Source organism: Daphnia pulicaria, chromosome 2 (genome assembly GCF_021234035.1).
Source record: "Daphnia pulicaria isolate SC F1-1A chromosome 2, SC_F0-13Bv2, whole genome shotgun sequence".
NCBI lineage: Eukaryota > Metazoa > Arthropoda > Branchiopoda > Diplostraca > Daphniidae > Daphnia > Daphnia pulicaria.
Window position 1 is genome coordinate 3,328,656 of NC_060914.1, and position 16,993 is coordinate 3,345,648.

Consider the following 16,993-nt stretch of genomic DNA (forward strand, 5'->3'; position numbering starts at 1 on the left):
AAGTTAAGAAAAACGATCAATTAACCCTTTTATTTTATCGCGATATGCAAATCCTAGTTCTTGTGACAAGATGGACATTCATTAATTATAATGAACGTACGGTAAGAAACACCATTGGTCGGATTATTAAGTTGGAATTCCGTATTCGGGTGTTATGTCGTAAAAGTCGTAATACTGAACAGGAAGTGGGTCCAGACCGCGTTCTTTCAACACGAGTTGAACACTGTCAATAGCCTTGTGAATCAGCAATCTCTGACTGGCCGTGTAAGGATCCCTATATAGTGCAAAGTAATTTGGTAAAGTTCTAAAAAGCTAATTCCTTGTGTAATAATTAATTAAAAATGAACTTACTCGGTCTGTGTAGCGTTGTTCGATTCGCGCTTGAACGAATTATCGGCAGTGTGACGCAACACGCATTCGAGTCGATCTTTGTCGTATCTCAGACCGAGCATCTTAAGCAAACGCTTCAATTCCGATCGAGTTTCCCGGTGTAAACGTTCGTAGTAAATGACACCTCCCTGTTTCAATCCGCGGATCCACACCGACGCCAACGTCTCCCATCCAGCCACAGACCGACTGACAAAATTGTCCCATTCTAATTTTTGGGTTAAAAATAAAATGATTTAATTAGATTGAAAATGCTTAAATTGAAGTGGAGAAATTCATTTGTTTACTTTCGCCTGTGAATGCGTTTTCGGGTGCGACTCCCGCTCCCACCATTCCGGAGTACTCAAAGTTACGATAGGAGCGGATGGCTTTGAACGGATTGCGAATGATCAGAATGCCTTTGCCTTTGAATTCCTCCAGCGTCTTTGTTCTTTGCGCTTCGGGCAAACGGTACAGCACAGCATCCAGAGAAAAGTCGTGAGTCTTTTGCAATAAAGTGCATCCACAGTTCACTGGAATCTGATAACTCGTGTTGGCTACATGGTTATAAACAAAATTTTAAAAACATAGAATTCACGAATTCGACAAAGGATAAAATTGAGTGAACATTTGTTCAAACAATACTATTTGAATTAAATTCAACATGAATAGAATTCACGAATTTAATTAAAATTAAGGAAAAATGTTGCCAAATTTACCTTTCGATTTAAATTGTGAATCTTCACCAGGATAAATGGAACTGATGAAGACACCTGTAACGCCAACCAGAAGCATCCGGAGCCACGAATTGCCACTGCCGGGGAAAGAGACTAGAGCACCGGTTTGAGGTTGACTACCTGGTTGAAGCACTCGCGATTCGTATTTAGTGCAATTGCCATCCTCATTCCACAAATCCAGCCAATCAAGTGTTCGATTCAAATCGCCGTCGTCTTCGTCCAGTTTCAACTCCGGGAATGGCTCGATCCCAACCGGAGCGATAGGTGATGCAACTGTCGGATCGGGACATACGTTGATCGATAGCGGATCGGCCATCGGTTGGATGCTGTTGTCATCCGCCAGCAATCCATCGGCAAGTTTATCTCCGCTAGTACTTTCTTCCGTTTCCTACCCACAGTTATTCACAAATGAAACATATCAATTTTTATTTTAAAAACTTGACATGTTGAGTTAAAAAATTACCTGAAGTAAATTCTCATTTTGCAGGAGATGAATGACGTTGAACGGTCGGGTCACGCCAATTCGATTCGTCCACAGGTAGACGGACGATCCGAAGAAAATGCCCAGCAACACGTACTGCAAAACGCTCAAACGGCGTCTGTGGAACATTTTTGTGACACGGTAGTGCTGCTCGTTCGATCTGATGTGGCAGAAGAACTGACCATGGCAGAAGACAACTCCTCACTGCTGCCCGCCGGTCACGACCAAAACTTTTCCCGAAAACTTGCGATATCTCAAACGCCGGAGTTGCTGTGCTGCTGGGCTGAAGACCAATCCTCCCGGCCGTTGAACTTTTACCAGGGTCTAAAATACTGATGGGAAAGGAACCGCTGGCAAAAGCACATAAGAAACGCTCCATTATTTACCATCGTGAAAAAGGAAAAAAAAAATGCCTCACGCGTGAAGGTAAGACGGCGGGTACGCCGCAGGGCATTGATGGGATATTTCGTGTGGGGCCTTTGTGTCTTGGTCGTCGGTCGTTTGCCCAAAAGCAAAAGTTGTGGCTTGTCCTTGTAGCATCCAGAATTCCAGATGGACGTGCTGCTGGCAGCACATGTGATATCGCGCCCGTCTGGATTGATGTTTAACTCCCCTCCTGAGCACAGATGGCGTTTGGAAACAAATGGCACGTTCATTTGTTTTCTACTTGATGTTTTTTTTTTGTTTTGTTTTTGAACACGGCCACAAAAGGAAGAGGCGTGTCCATTGCGCTTACTCATGGCTAAAATTGTGACGGTATATGGCACTGTCACTGTTTTTCTTGGTACGACTATAACCAGTCAGAGTTTACCTTTTTCGGGTGATGAGCAATTCTTCACTCAATTAAGGGCATTTGGGAAAGACTGCGCTGCTCAACAGGCATTTTTTCCCGGAAAGCCATCGAGTGCTCATTTTAGACGAGTACCGAAAGTCAAACATTTGCGAGGTCAATAGCTGAGTCAATGTTTATAATACCTGTTCAAACAATGTTATTTGTGTGTAGAACTGGGAGCGGAAAAAATTTTGACTTTTTCAACTTTTATTTGTCTTTGTTAAAATTATTAGAAATGATTATTCTTTTGTTTAGTTTTTTATATCCTGAAATCAATTTGGAGAAAAGTTTTAGACGTTTATTATTTCTTATATTTTTAGACAGCCAAAAATGCAATGCTAAAAAGAAACAATGCGGAATTTGCCCATTTGATTCTCTTTCGGTACAAGTAGTACATTTGAAAATCCCGGTGGGATTTCAATTGTAAACCTAAGGATCGTTATTTGAGTAATCCTCATTTATGGGCTATATTCCTAAATTGGTCATTCAGCTATTAAGAGAATAAAGGCATCTGACGAATATCAAACAAAAGTACCGTATCTCAGTTTCTGAACAAAAGTTTTTCGCAAGTTACAAAAGTTGGAGAAAAAGTAGATTGAAATAAAATGTTCAGCCAGTCTTATCACGTAGGAATAAGTTTGAGATTCCTATCGAATTTCGTCACAGTGGAAGGAGGGAACCTTTGACTTTTTCCTACACTACACAATAGCACTTAAGTTCTTTTTTGGCTCGAATTGCTTCACCCCATGTTCTTTCAAATTATATTAGCCGTTTCTATTTATATGTCCCATATGGTTTCAGTACTAGAAACCTTGAAAAATCTAAACATTGCCACTATCTTCTAAAAGTCATCTGCTTTGGCATTCTCGGACATATTAAAGTCCCCCCGATAATGCGACAGCTGCTGTTAGATTAATGGCACAAAAAACGAATATAATTCGCTATCTAGTCGATTCCTTACCTTATCGCAATCCTTATAAATTAGTACAGGATATGGTGACATGATTTCAAAGTTAACATGATGCTGCACTTTTCTTTATCGCAAAAAGAAAAGTAATTTAATTATTCCGCAAGTTATTACATTCGTACGTGGCAAATAAATTTAAATAAGCGAAGACGCACGGACGACGCCCCAAAACCGTTCCCCGTACCATTAAGCATTCATTATTTTTTGAGTAGGAAATGCATACGCCCTTATCCCTGAGGTATATTTATATACGAAGGTCCTTAACAATATAGGGTGTGGGGTATAGGGGGTAAGGTAGTAGTAGCTAGTAGTGAAATTCAGAGGGTTTAATGTCCATTTAGTTATCCTTTATACGTTTCTTCCCTGAATGACCAATCGTCACCAAATTTTGTACATAATTCTGTCAAAATTTGATACATGTCCTAACGGGGTTTCATTTGTTTTCATTACTGTTTTAAAAATTTAATTTGCGTACTTGTTACCTAGCTGGTTGCCGAATCCTAGGCAGTGAATTCGCTTTTTTTTGCGTAACATTCCAACTGTCAGTGCATGCTCAGCAGTGTAAACAAAAAGAAAAAAAAAGTTTGGATCTTCCGTAGCAAGACAAGTTTTCTGCTATGGGAGTGGAGAGTATTAATTATTTGATTTGGTTTTTATGTTCGATTTCGATTTCGTCTTTATTCATCTTTTTACTTTGTATTTTCCCACTTTTATTTTTTAACCCTTTTTGTTTTATTATTAACTCTTTTTGTTTACTATTTTTTTCTTGATTTTAATAAATTTGGTTGTCAGTAAAATTTCTATGCCTCCTTTTTTAACAGTTAGTAATCAACCAAGAAGTTGAGGAACATTTTAAAAATGTTAGATTATATTCATTTTGAAGCTCTGGGTCATCTCTCCCTTCTTCCTCTCTCCTCTCCTCGCCGTCCTCGGTCATCAAGATCTTCTTGCGGTCGTGAAGAGTTACCACCGATCTTCCACTTCCATTTACCTCCGAAAGCTTATTAAGAGGAATTTTTCAAAAATTACAAACTTAGTTTTCTTTTCCGACTTGATTGAGATTCGAACCCCGAACCATGCGAATGGCAGCCTGGGTTGATGACCATTAGACCATCATTGTTACATTGGTAGAAGGGATAAACTAGGTATGATGGTAGTTCGCTATCTATTAGCCAAGACTCATGTAATGCAACATGTGACCGCATGATATAATTGTATTGTTATTATAGTAATAAGTGTTACTTTAACTTAATCTAAACATGAAGTGCGCGGTGGGGTGGTGGGGCGAAGCCTCCGCAACACCTAAGTCGCACCACTCATAATATTATGAGTGGTGCGACTTCGAATATTACGAATATTATGATAATATTGACAGATTATTAGTCAATTAGTTATTAAGAATCAATTAATTTAAGAGAATAAAGGGAAACAAAATTTTTCAAACATAATAGTATGTATTTATCTACTATTTAACCTTGATTTTCTGTCTCTTTAACGTTTAAAAACATTCCCGAAGGACATTACCGAAGGAATCTTGTTTCTCACCATGTATAGCAATCGTGCCGTGCCTCCCATGATGCGCACAAAGAAAAAAAGAGATAAGAATGGCAACTGTATAATTCATATTAGCCTCTGGGATGCCAAATATTTATTCATATAAGAAATATAGTTGCATGCATAATTTAGCTATACCCCAAAATTATGTAAGTGTACAACAAGGTAAAAATTTTTCACTGTTTTTTATTTCAAAAATCTTAGTTCTAACAAATTGAAGAAATTTTCGAGTCTCATCTGAGAAAATACAAGACCAATTGTAATTAAAGATGAAATCTCTTGCACAGTTCGATTCAAGAATTATAGAGTTACATATTTCATACCGACATAGACGATCTTTGTGGCTTCACCGGCCAGGTGAGGATAGAAACCGATGACCCGTTGGGCGAGAGAATTGCCGTATTGGCTGAAAGTTTTTGTCTTTGTTATTACGTCCTCGTGGACGAAGTAAGACCAAGTGAGAAATTTGTGGCTGTTGGGATCGACCTGACCATTGGCGCCAATGACGCTGCACTTGAAGGCCAACGTGACAACCGACATGCTTTTATGGAACTGAAACTCTGCATCGTGAACAAGGTAACAACTAGTCTGAATGAACTTATATTCTAAAATCAACTTAGGCGAATCGTCGTGGAAGTGCATGGTCTTACAATTAGTTACATACCGCTAAGATAGAGAGGCTGACTGCTGCTATAGCGACAGCAGTTCTGGATCGGGCTGGAACGCGAATGAGAGAGAGAACAATCGAATCGGTTTATCGGCTGACAGAGCTTCCCTGTAGACTGTATGCTGAATGCTGCAGAGCAGTAGAGGAGAGGTAAGGGAATAAAGGTCGGACTAAACGGCTGTTGCTGCGGGAGCACAGTTCTCGCCAAGTCGTCATGTGGCCAGCAGGAAAACGACCAAGAGACCGACAGACTTAACTACAGACAGTTGCCGTTTTGTACGCAGAAACCGTATAGAAATTTAACTTTTTGATTATCTTTTATTTAAAAAATCTTAGTTTGAGAGCGCTAGCAAATGAAAGAAATTTGAATCAAATAGCGCGAAATTTAAATTAGTAAATTAGAGAACTCGCAACGTGCAGGTCTTCAATTTGATTTTAGTCGTCTCAACAGCCGAATGATCTTGCTGCTGACCGCACAAAAGTTGTTTCATTTCCGGCAAGCAATTCAGCTGGTAAATATAAACAAGTCGTCAATAATTGGCCATTTAATTAAAAAATAAAAGCTAGGAAATGCATTCTAATACCTGGTCTCCGACGAAACGTATGACGACGTGTTCGGGATGTTTGCCGGCCGTCTCGCAATGCCCGCACAAAGTGAAATCGTTTTCGCATTGAAGACATTTGTACACGAACCCGCTGAGCTCCGTCTTGCAAATCGAGCAATGCAAATCGCGATGGACATTGCCCAAACAATTGCCCGTCTCAAGATGAGCGGATGCTGATGTCGAAACCAGCTGGATGAAAATTCGAATCGGACTTTCGTGGTCATCCAGATGCCCTTTAGTAATAACCCTCAGAGCAGCCAAGGTCTCCTTAATGTTATCACACGGGATGGCGATCCTGTCGTTGTCCTCATCTGAGAAAATAAAAATAAACCCATTAAAAGATATTTGATTTAAAAAAAAAGAAATAGGATGTCACATAATTCATACCAACAGAGACGATCTTTGTGGCTTCATCGGCCAGGTGAGGATAGACACCGAGGACCCGTTGGGCGAGTGAAATGTGGCTGAAAGAGGCCGTGTCGGAGACGGTGCTGTTGCCAGCGACGTAGGACCAGGTGAGGAATTTGTAGCTGTTGGGATCGACCTGCCCATTGGCTCCGATGACGCCGCACTTGAAGGTCAAAGTCACTTCGGGCATGTTCATTATGGGACTCAGACTCTGCATCGTAATATGCGCAACAAGGTATAACAACAACTGTTGTCTGAACGAGCTTGTAAAATCAACTGGCCCAAATCGTCGTTAGATGATAATGACGACGCTATATAAGATTAAACGTTACTTTGACGAATTTCGATCGTCGTAATTTTAACGTTGAGGATTTTGAATACACGGAAGTTGTGAAACGTTTTAGCGAGAGGGAAACGATCGTTCCGGTGTCGAGCGGGAAATATTTCTTTTTCAAATCCCACACACCCATTTTCAGTCCGTTTGTTAAATAGAAACGCCCGTATTATGGAACACACATCTCCTTGACTTTTTTTCTCTTTTTTCAACAGCAGATATTTACTTATTCAGCACACGCAGTCGCGGAAAAATTTGACTGTGTATTGTGCTGGGAGCGCGTACGCGAGTATATATGAATATACGTAAAAGGAAATGCCACAAAATAACCTTCGAACAATGGACGATTCACCTTATTTTGGGTTTGGTAAAAACCATTTTCTTGACGGCGGCCATTACGTCATAAATGGACTGAAACATTTGTTGTTTATTTTGACGGGGAGAAACCGATGGTTGCCCGTATACATCTGCAACTTTTATATACTTTGTCTGATAAATTCCCCCCCATGTCCTTCACAAGATGGATCGTTAAACTATTTCCATTTATTGCGTATTGGATTCGCGGGTATATAGTTAAAAAGGCGTTCGCAACACGAGCTGTTTATCGTTTCGACTTTTTAGAGCTAAAAGGTCAGCATCGTTAACGAGTTACCGGCATAAAAATAATTTTTTTTTTAAACCTTATTTAATGATGCCGCAGGCTTCAAATGTTGCCTCATGCACCGTGATAATAATAATCCTGCAGAGCGATGAATCTCGATGGCATTTACGACCGCCGAAAACCATTACATTTCGGTGGGTGTATATTTTCTTTCAACCCCCATTCCCGACCAAAGATTGAATCATCTTAGTATAATTATGCGAGGTTAATACAGCTCACTTAGCAGGTGCTAAAAAAGATGACGGGCAAATATATTTACTGTATTGTTAACTTGAAGGTATTTCGAAATTGTTTAGCCGTTTATAGGAAGAATAGAGAAAGTAGATAGTGGAATGATATGCAAAATGGCAAAGGTTATAAAATTCTGGGAGCCAGCGAATGTCAATTGGCAAGTAGTCGATTGAAAAGGAAATTTGGCCTCTGCAATATGGTGACGTAACAGCAGGGGCTTGTTGGCGGGAGATTCGACAGCCGTTGAATCGGCCCTGTTTGCTTTTCAACATATACAAGTGTCTAATTGACTCGTCCTTGTGGAAAAACTTGGCTTTCACGCCATATCTCTTGCGCCTGGTACATTTGCATTTGACTTTGTCCATCCGCTTTTCCTGGGTGTGTGTTGGTACGAGGAATTGATGTTATAAGATAAAAGCCAAACTTGAGATTCCTCTGGTGATTGGCGGGAATAATAATCAAAACATTTGAAAAAGAAAAATTTAGATTTAAAATAATTAGACTCAACGCATTCTACGTATTATTAGTATACTTATAAGTATAGCTAATCAAAATGGGAAATATTGAATTGAACAATTCGTGCGGAGGCTCATTACTTTCACTCACGACGGTCGCCAACTTGTTCGTGAGCGGGAAAATGATCGGCGGTCGGTGGGTGGGAGGAGAGATCGTGTAAGGTCAATCATATAACGTTCGTTGCCGTAATTCATTATTCATGTCGGAACTTCTGGGCGGGATAATTGATTGCGCAATCAACTTTTACTCGACGAAAGATGTATCCCCTTCCACGCATTAGGGTACAGTACAAGGGATATTACACACACGGGAATATGCAAATTGAATAATTACCCGCGCTTGCCCGGTGAAGCGTTCAGAAAGGGAAGCCACTGTGCACACACAGTATAAGTAGCGCCAAATGATGCAACAAATAATTGAAAAACCGCAACCAAAAAGATCTCTGTGCACTACTTATTAGACACGTGAAATGTTCCGTTGGCAGTTGTTAAAACCTCCTCTGTCGAAATTTATTACAATAGCAAAATGCTTCTGTTCTGTTCTGTTTTTCCCTTTTATTTTGGTAATTGCTGCGGACTAGAGAGCGCACAAATATCGTGTGTTACACAACATTTGAAAATCGACCGGCATATTTTATACATTCAGCGGTAATCGGGTTGCGTTTCTACTTGTTTGACGTCATTTCAAGTCTAAGAAACATGAAAAGAAAAATAATGACGCCATTCCAAGTACACTGACAGGAAAAATGACAGTTTGACAGTTTAGAAAAATAAATATACCAGCGAGAGGACGAAACGGGTTCTGGCATCTAACCATGGATTAGTATGACATGTCATAAATAATTATGCAAGAGAGTAGTGCATTTCCGACAGAAGTTTAGCCAACTAAAGGCTTGAGAAGAATCAATTTCAAATAGAATAACGCAAGAGACATTTGGAGGAGTATTCAGGTACGCGGAACGAGTCCACGTATTTATACAGGTTTATATTCTTTGTAATGTAGATCCATTAAAAATATTACATTACCTTTTGTATATATAGTACACCCACAAAAATGAGGGGGGAACTTTTTTTTACCGTTCGCCCAGCCATCACATCTTGAAATGAAAGACGGTACATAATTTAGAAATTCGTAGAAAAGATAAATTATGCCGGTGCACAAAAGTCGCCCATGCAACAGTCTCAAAGAATCTAGTAGGTCCGGGTTCTTTTATACATAAACTAAACCTGTTATTATTTACACGCAAGAACAAGGTTTTTCTTTTTAGAAAAATAATTTCGTTATTTTGTGAATTCTCTTATCCTACGTGTCCCAGTGTTCAACTAAAACTTAATTACATTCGCCAGCTGAAAAAAATCTGTGCCAAATTTTATGACTTGCCCAACCAGATGCACCAGATGTTTTTCATCAATTCGCCTCAAGACGTACGAAAGAATTTAGTATTTTCATTTTCTAAATTGGGAGAAAATATACTTCCGGAATTATAAAAGAACCTAGATTTGATTTTATGTTTTTTGGTCTTATAAAATAAAGGGAAAATAAAAAAATAAAAGACAAAGAAAATAAAAACCAGACTGTGTGTAGTGTTTATCCGCGTTTTCTGTTCGTGTGAAAACATTTCCCCCCCGAAACAAAACAACAAAAATTTCCAGTTTGAAAAAAGAAATAAAAAAAGTGGGGATCATTGAAATCTTATTTCTCGTGCCCGTTTCCCATAGATCCTTTTCATGATAAAAACCCCAGGTAAAAGTATGGGGGGAGGAAGAAAGAAAAGAAAAAAATGGGAACCCAAGAACATATTAACCAGCCGTAATCAAACGCGCGTGTGGAGGAGGTAAAAGAAAAGGGGGGAGGTTTAACAAGAGAAAAAGACAAGTCACACACAGGATGAGAGAGGAAAAACACAAGAGCTTTGCATACATCCCATCTCAAAAAAGAAAAGAAAAAGAAAAAAAACAAGAAGCTTTTTGTTTTGGAGTTTGTCCTGCGGGAAGGTCTTACGTAGAGTCGCCGTCAGAAAAATATAAGAAAAGAGGACCCTCCCCCTTCCTGCAGGTTTTTCTCTCTTCACCGCAACCTGCACGTATAGAGTATATACTACACACACTGCTGGCTTTCCTCGGCTTTTCTCTATATGTTTATTAGTGTTGGCTGTGACGGTAACCCGCACGCACCGACAGTGCAGCTCTTCGCGATTTCCAGACGGAACGATTTCCCATTTTTGAAAGAAAAACGGTTTAAAACCGGTGGATTATATCGAACAAAACGAATGGATTAGTGAATAGATTATTATTCTAATGTGCAGTGATTTCGTCAAGTGAAAAAAAAAAAATTAATTTAATTCAATTGCAATCGTAAAAACTTTTTGGAAACAAAAGAATTTTTGGAGAGGACGCGTTTCTCATGCCCATAATCCCTAAAGCTGCACCTCAACTCAGGTGTGGCATCTGCTGTTTAAGGTGTTGTCTTCCGTCTCTATAGTCCCCGCCAGAGTGTGTGTGTGTGTGTGTGTATATGATTGCAGTTATCCATCAGTTCAGCCCTTTGAATCAAAATAAGAGAGATGGATAGAAAAATGAAACGCGCCAAAGCGGATGAGCCTGGACAAAGTGTACGGAACAAGCTGGAAGAGCTGGAAAGCCAACACCATCACCACCACCAACATCATCCAGCGGTAACTCCGTCGACTCCGTTATTGAATCGATGCTGTTGCTTCAGCCTGTTGACTGGCGCCGTCTTGACGGGAATCTACGCTACGGTAAAAAACAATCATTCACAATTGTGTTATTAGATCATTTGACCATATTCCACCGCAATTGGGTTATTGCATCTGTATGATCTCAAAAGGGTTACAATACTGTGTATCTTTGATGAATCTCGAAAGTCGGAAAAAATGGTTTCACAGCTGACGAGTTGTATTAAGTGCCAGGTGTTGTGTGTGTGGTGAGGAGTCTGTGCAACGTGTCAAACGATATCAGTGTTCCAATCTGATGCGCTTTCAAAAAAACCTGTTAAGTACAACATCCTCCCACCTTTTACTATTTTTTGGAGGGGCTTCTTACGGCCAATTTGTTGTGCATGGTGGCACCTGTATTAAGCGCGGGCAAACGAAAAGAGTCAACTACATATACCTGTGTGTGTTATTTGCCATCGGGATATATAGAGAAGATCGGCCGTCATAAAATTACGGACGATGACGCTGCGGTTGGCGTATCAAGGTATATATAATCAATGAAAAAATAACCGATGTTCTTTGGCTTTTATTTTACGACGCAACAACATCAACCGCAGACGCCGAGAGTCGACGTCTATGTATTGGCCACTGTGCGAGTATAACGAACAATGGGTTTTTTGGGATGTTGTTTTCTTAACGGAACTGCAGCGCCATGATTGAAGATGAAAATAACCGCTGGAGACTTTGGTACGTAGTAGCCTGCCTGCTGCTGCTTGTAGTAGAGTTTGATGCCGCTATTCCGAAACAGAAAGAAGAGATCAATCCTCATCTACACAGCGGTTTGTCTTGCATATAAGACGACAGACACGGTGTGTAGGCGGAGAAAAAAAAGAGGCCATCGTCCCATTGAAAAACTCGTCTTTTCAATTATGATGACGCAAAAAAGGCAAAAACAACTGGCTACATGCCAGATGGGGGAGGGAGATTGCTCCAACCGAATCTACCGGTGCACGCGGTGAAATTCCAGTTCAATTTCTTTTGAGATCTTAATATTCGACAACGTGGTTTTTTTTAAAATTAAAACGTTATCTGCCAACCGACTTTGCAATCAAATTGAACGATTCGCCTAGAGCGATGGAAATAGTTTGAATTCATGTTCCCGCATTTTTCGTTTTTTTTTTCTTTTTCATAGGCGGTTTACATTTGCGCATTCGCGATCGAACTTTGGTTAATCACCGAAGCCAAAGGTAGGAATAAAATATCATTGAATTATTCTAGCTTTTTTAATTACATCAAAATATGTCATTTCAGATCAGTTGCCATCACCTCCTTATATTCTCTGTTTGGTTTACTTCATCACTTGGATTATGTCAGTAGCATTACTGGTCGGTCTTGCTCTGGTAATTCATTAATAGCCATATACTGTAAAAAGTAGTTGATTATATTACATCATTATTTGTTTTTTCAATATTTCCAGAGAAGAACGCAACCAATTTTAGCTTGGTTACTATGCGTGATTGTAGTTTTCTTCCCAGAGTGCGGATTGGTCATGTTCATGAGCCTCTACTATTGGGTAATTAATTTTTTTTAAATTATTCTTTTCCTAAAGAATTGATCAACGATTCATTAACAGACGTTAGGGGCTTCGTTCGGGATGGTAGAGCTCGTTTTTTGGATCGTCCGCGCATCGTTGAATGTAAGTTAAATAAAAATATTATTCACTCACGGATATGAGATTTCACGGATAGGCCTACAGAGTGACGTGTGTGTGATATTGCATTTCTCGACAGATTCTGGGTGCGATCCAAGTCTTTTCTCTGTACTCTCAGTGGAAAGAAGAGAAGAACGTGAGCCGTAGATTACGTGATCTTAGCATGGTAATCCTATTTCAATATTGCCGGCTCATTTCGGCGCTTTATGACCCAAGAAAAAAGAAACACCTGCATAACTAACTCCAACCTCTGTAATATATTACCCCTTTGTTATTAGCATACGTCGCCAATGTCTAACGGTTATTACACCAACACCGTAATCAAGACGCCTTTGCCGGGAAGTTTGCGCGCCGGCTATCACAACGCCGCCTATCTCAGCTCCAATTTGAATTTGCGTCAGATGCAATCGCTCGGCAACCGCCAGAAACATGTTAACGCCGCCAACATGATTTCTTTGGACCGCTCCCGAAAACAGCAACCGCTCAAACGGTAAATTTCTATACGTATATTCCATTCAACATTTGAATATTAGATAGTAATTCAATTTGATTCAAATTGCAGATCCGTTTCTTCGTTGTCCCAAATCTACCCGATGGATGAGACCGATCATTGTGACAAGCGTTTTTCTAAAGGAGATATTGCCAATGGATTTACCCTTTTCGATCAATGGCAGCAGCACCAACAGTGGATTGAACAGAAGAAACTGGGAATCGTTCCCGAACCTGGACTGGCATTTGGCCCGATGGGAATCGCCGGAGTTGGATTACACGAGTCTGAATTGGGATTGGCCGAGGACGGAATTCCGCCGAAATCGATGCGCTTTATGGACGATGGAGATTATTTGAATCGGGCGCCACTTTCGCGGGCCGTCAGCAACCTGTTGTTGAACCAACACCATCCTTCGCATTTTTCTGGGCCAGCTTTCGATCGACAGAGTCAATTTCTGGTTGGTTGTAACTCGGTCAGCAGTGGCCAGAGGTCGGTAATGAGGCGATCTCATTCCATGAATGATTTAAATCTGAGGGCTTCGCAAATATCGTCAGACATCAAATTCGGCCGGATGGACCAGCCGCGGTTCGATTACATTCGGTCGGCCGGACGTCACGGGCGAGTGATTGGGCCAGGCGAATCCGACGAGTTTCACCGCAGCTACAAAGACGTCGCTTTGTAATTAAGTTCATTCAAAAACAGACCTTGAAACATGTTAAAATCGCCTTCGAAAAAAGTTACCTGATGTGTTTTTTTGTTGTATCTTGTCAGTGCAGTAGGAAAATACTGCCTTCGATTCCGTCTCTAACAATAAATACTGTCTAACCATATCATATTCATCTAAAAATGAGTAGTTTGATGGTGAAACATGTTATATGTATTTTGGACTAGTTTTTTTGTTTTGTTTCGAATTAGTATACTTAAATGATTTAAACCATATCCATAAAATCGGGAAACTCGTGATAAATTTGAAGTATTTTGTGGTGATCTTGTTGCATAGCTTTAGAAGGTGAACCTAGTCTGGCTGACTCTTCACTGATGGCTTTTAAACATTTAGCGAAATCGAGTTTCTTGTATTCGGGACTTTTGACCCGTTGGATTGCGTAGTATAGCTGCAAGGCATCAGACCGTCTCTATAAATAATTCAGTTTTGAATTAGAATTTTTATTTTTTAAATAACAAAAAAGGGGTTCAAACAAAACTTTGAATTTACCTTATCTCCGGGACCGTAATCAGCGAGTCGTCTTAAAATGACATCGAGCAACACATTCAAATCGGCCGTGTAAAACAATTTGGCAGTTTCGGCTCCTGAGAATAGTCCAAGCATCAAGTTGGAGACAGCGTCTGTTTGATTATCATCTCCAACGTATTTTTTGATGGGATCATCTAAAATTTAAAAAATTCATTAAAAAAATTGAGGGAAACAATCAAAATATGAAATTACCTTCTCTATTGTAGAGTAATATAATCTTTTCGACAAGGCTGTCGCACATGCTCCGTCTGGCTAGACAGAGCAGAACTGGGTTGTTCTCCAAAGACACGATATTAAACTGCCGGTAAAGGGCTAAAATCAAATGCATGGCTGCCGTGGTGATTGTCAAACATTGGTCATCTCTTTCATCGGTCGTGGCTATCGATACGGATTCATTTTCCAACAGATTGACTAGAAGTTCCACCAAGTTTTCTCCGAGCTCGGTTTGCTGGGCGAAAGACAGAGGTTCTTGGCAGCATAAGGTCACGGTTAGAACTCGGATCGACCAGTAGACCCGGTCTTTATTGGTGTCCTGGACAGTGCAGGTCGTCTGAATGTCCCTGGCCAATTCGGAAGGAAGCACAGAGTTGATGGCAACGTTCACGAAAGTGGGCAGTAACTGCAGAGCGTGGAACAGAATGGCCAGAATGGGTTTCCGCTTTCTCCAGGACGTTTCGGCTTGCAAACGGTGAACCAGCTGAAGGATCAAGGCACAATCGTGACGTTCAAGAGCAGAAATCAACAGAGCGGGATCGGCGTGAGTGATTAGATTCAACATTTCATTCCAAGTTTCTTCCGAGACATCAGTTTCTTGATCGGAGGCGAATTCCATGATGGCGCCGACCAGCCGATCCAAGTGTTGACTATCTACTCCGCACTGGCGGATCTCCATGGGAATCTTCTCCATATCGGTATTCAAAATGCGATCGATTCCGTCCGGGATCGGAAGAACGTTCTCTTGAAAGTATTTCAAAGTTTCGAGTATGGCTCCTTGCGCTTGCCGGAACGTGCATTTCGTGTTCTGGCGGACTAGTGAGGTCAATTCGTACATTTGTTTCGCTGCTAAATCTTCCAATTCTTTTGCCAGTTTTTCTCGCGACTCTTTCAGATTCTCAACGACGGCCGCCTGGTCGCGACTGACTGTGCGTCTAGAAGCAATCCGAACTAGAATATCATCAATGTGTTTGATTTCTTCTATCTTGGTACAATCGGCTACCGTGAGGTAATTGGCAGGTGCCTGGAAAGAAACGATATAAGTCGACGTTTAAAAATTGTTTTAGAAATGATGATTCTATAGATATACTTACATAGCCATTCTCTCCGTTCAGTTTGATAACGTGGACCCATTCGTGATCCTTGTTGTTTCTTTTCAACACCACGAAAAGATCATTTTCAGCAAATGTCAGTGTACTGTCGTACGGCGCTTGGAAATCGTACATTGCTCGTAGCATCTGCCAAAATATACAAGCAGTCGTGTACTAAAATCAATGGTTAATTTTACATGGAATATACAAACATTGGGATTTTAATAACAGGAGTGGTGGTTTTGGGCTCTCATCTTCTCCTTACCAATACTAAGACTTACAAGATTTACTTTTCTGGCATTATGTGACACACACTTTCTGCAATACAATGTAAAAATCCATGCTCAGTTATGCTATGACCGTTTAAAAGATTTTTCAAGATTTAAATTGTGGATATCTTTTAGCAATACAGTTTCTTCTGGAAATGATATTTAAATAAAATGACGACGGTGTTTAACGCGAACCCTACAGTGGTTTACACTTGTCGTATGTGAAAGAAAGCACTATCTAATACGAAACAAATCTTTCACCTAACTATGCACAAATATATTTGGGAAGGCATGACAAAATAAGTTAGACTGATTCGTTAGGTTAAATCGTATGTTGCTCACTTGAAGAATTTGTATTTTGAAGCAGATATTTCCACATTTCAACAAAAAAAAGATCTGTAATTCTCTAAAATTCTAATGTTACAAATACAAAGAGGGATATACTAAAGCATGCAATATATATTTTTCGATGTGTTATTCTCACCTTTCGTTGAAAAACAAATTATCAGATTATTGGTGATCTCAGAGCTGCCTTAGAGATAAAAATGCATGCTGAACCTGTGAACTGTTAGGAACTAGGATAAAAAAAATAAGGTATTGACAGGCAATCTCAGGTTCTATAAAGGCATTGAAGTATGTGACTGGATGGATATTTCAAAGTGTTTTAAATATGTCGTACACACACAACACGACTTACATCAAATATCGGATAATCGTTAACGCGAAGAGAAAATCACAAAATACCGTTTCTCTTGAAGAGTAATATTTACGAGAAAATCTCTGGGGGTGTCAAAAAACAAACAACTCAGCAGGACAGTTCAGTTTGTTTAGTCGTCTGCTAGAAAATAAATCGATCAGACTGCCATCTTACGGTTTGTTTTGTCCGCCAAACGGCCAAAGACATTGCGATGATGACCCAAATTTTGTGGGTGAT

General features: G+C 40.1%; 4 protein-coding genes across 10 annotated transcripts; 1 reads left to right on the top strand and 3 right to left on the bottom strand.

Moving 5' to 3' along the window:
* Nucleotides 1–3: 3 nt before the first annotated feature.
* LOC124327522 (WSC domain-containing protein 2-like) lies at nucleotides 4–1,916 on the bottom strand. The gene is made up of 5 exons (XM_046786489.1): nucleotides 1,567–1,916; nucleotides 1,086–1,491; nucleotides 675–923; nucleotides 352–595; nucleotides 4–274 (listed from the first exon to the last, which is right to left on the bottom strand). Exons 1-5 carry the CDS (start codon nucleotides 1,711–1,713, stop codon nucleotides 127–129), a joined length of 1,194 nt encoding a protein of 397 aa, XP_046642445.1. The 5' UTR covers nucleotides 1,714–1,916; the 3' UTR covers nucleotides 4–126.
* Nucleotides 1,917–5,229: 3,313 nt separating this feature from the next.
* On the bottom strand, nucleotides 5,230–7,377 carry LOC124327533. The gene is made up of 4 exons (XM_046786502.1): nucleotides 6,597–7,377; nucleotides 6,189–6,520; nucleotides 5,602–6,113; nucleotides 5,230–5,497 (listed from the first exon to the last, which is right to left on the bottom strand). The coding sequence occupies exons 1-3, from the start codon at nucleotides 6,832–6,834 to the stop codon at nucleotides 6,003–6,005; spliced, it is 681 nt and encodes a 226-aa protein (XP_046642458.1). The 5' UTR covers nucleotides 6,835–7,377; the 3' UTR covers nucleotides 5,230–5,497; nucleotides 5,602–6,002.
* Nucleotides 7,378–10,145: 2,768 nt separating this feature from the next.
* On the top strand, nucleotides 10,146–14,064 carry LOC124327517. Its single transcript, XM_046786480.1, has 8 exons — nucleotides 10,146–11,117; nucleotides 12,226–12,280; nucleotides 12,345–12,433; nucleotides 12,511–12,606; nucleotides 12,667–12,729; nucleotides 12,824–12,910; nucleotides 13,023–13,234; nucleotides 13,307–14,064. Exons 1-8 carry the CDS (start codon nucleotides 10,923–10,925, stop codon nucleotides 13,914–13,916), a joined length of 1,407 nt encoding a protein of 468 aa, XP_046642436.1. The 5' UTR covers nucleotides 10,146–10,922; the 3' UTR covers nucleotides 13,917–14,064.
* Nucleotides 14,065–14,088: 24 nt separating this feature from the next.
* On the bottom strand, nucleotides 14,089–16,933 carry LOC124327511 (NCK-interacting protein with SH3 domain-like). 7 transcript variants are annotated; one of them, XM_046786468.1, is made up of 7 exons: nucleotides 16,757–16,884; nucleotides 16,544–16,634; nucleotides 16,072–16,108; nucleotides 15,794–15,937; nucleotides 14,679–15,723; nucleotides 14,448–14,620; nucleotides 14,089–14,367 (listed from the first exon to the last, which is right to left on the bottom strand). In XM_046786468.1, the coding sequence occupies exons 4-7, from the start codon at nucleotides 15,935–15,937 to the stop codon at nucleotides 14,164–14,166; spliced, it is 1,566 nt and encodes a 521-aa protein (XP_046642424.1). In that variant the 5' UTR covers nucleotides 16,072–16,108; nucleotides 16,544–16,634; nucleotides 16,757–16,884; the 3' UTR covers nucleotides 14,089–14,163. The 7 variants fall into 7 exon arrangements, with proteins under 7 accessions (XP_046642424.1, XP_046642427.1, XP_046642425.1 ...); XM_046786471.1 differs by lacking the exon at nucleotides 16,072–16,108 and having other exon boundaries at nucleotides 16,544–16,624; nucleotides 16,804–16,933; XM_046786469.1 differs by lacking the exon at nucleotides 16,072–16,108 and having other exon boundaries at nucleotides 16,804–16,887.
* Nucleotides 16,934–16,993: the final 60 nt, after the last annotated feature.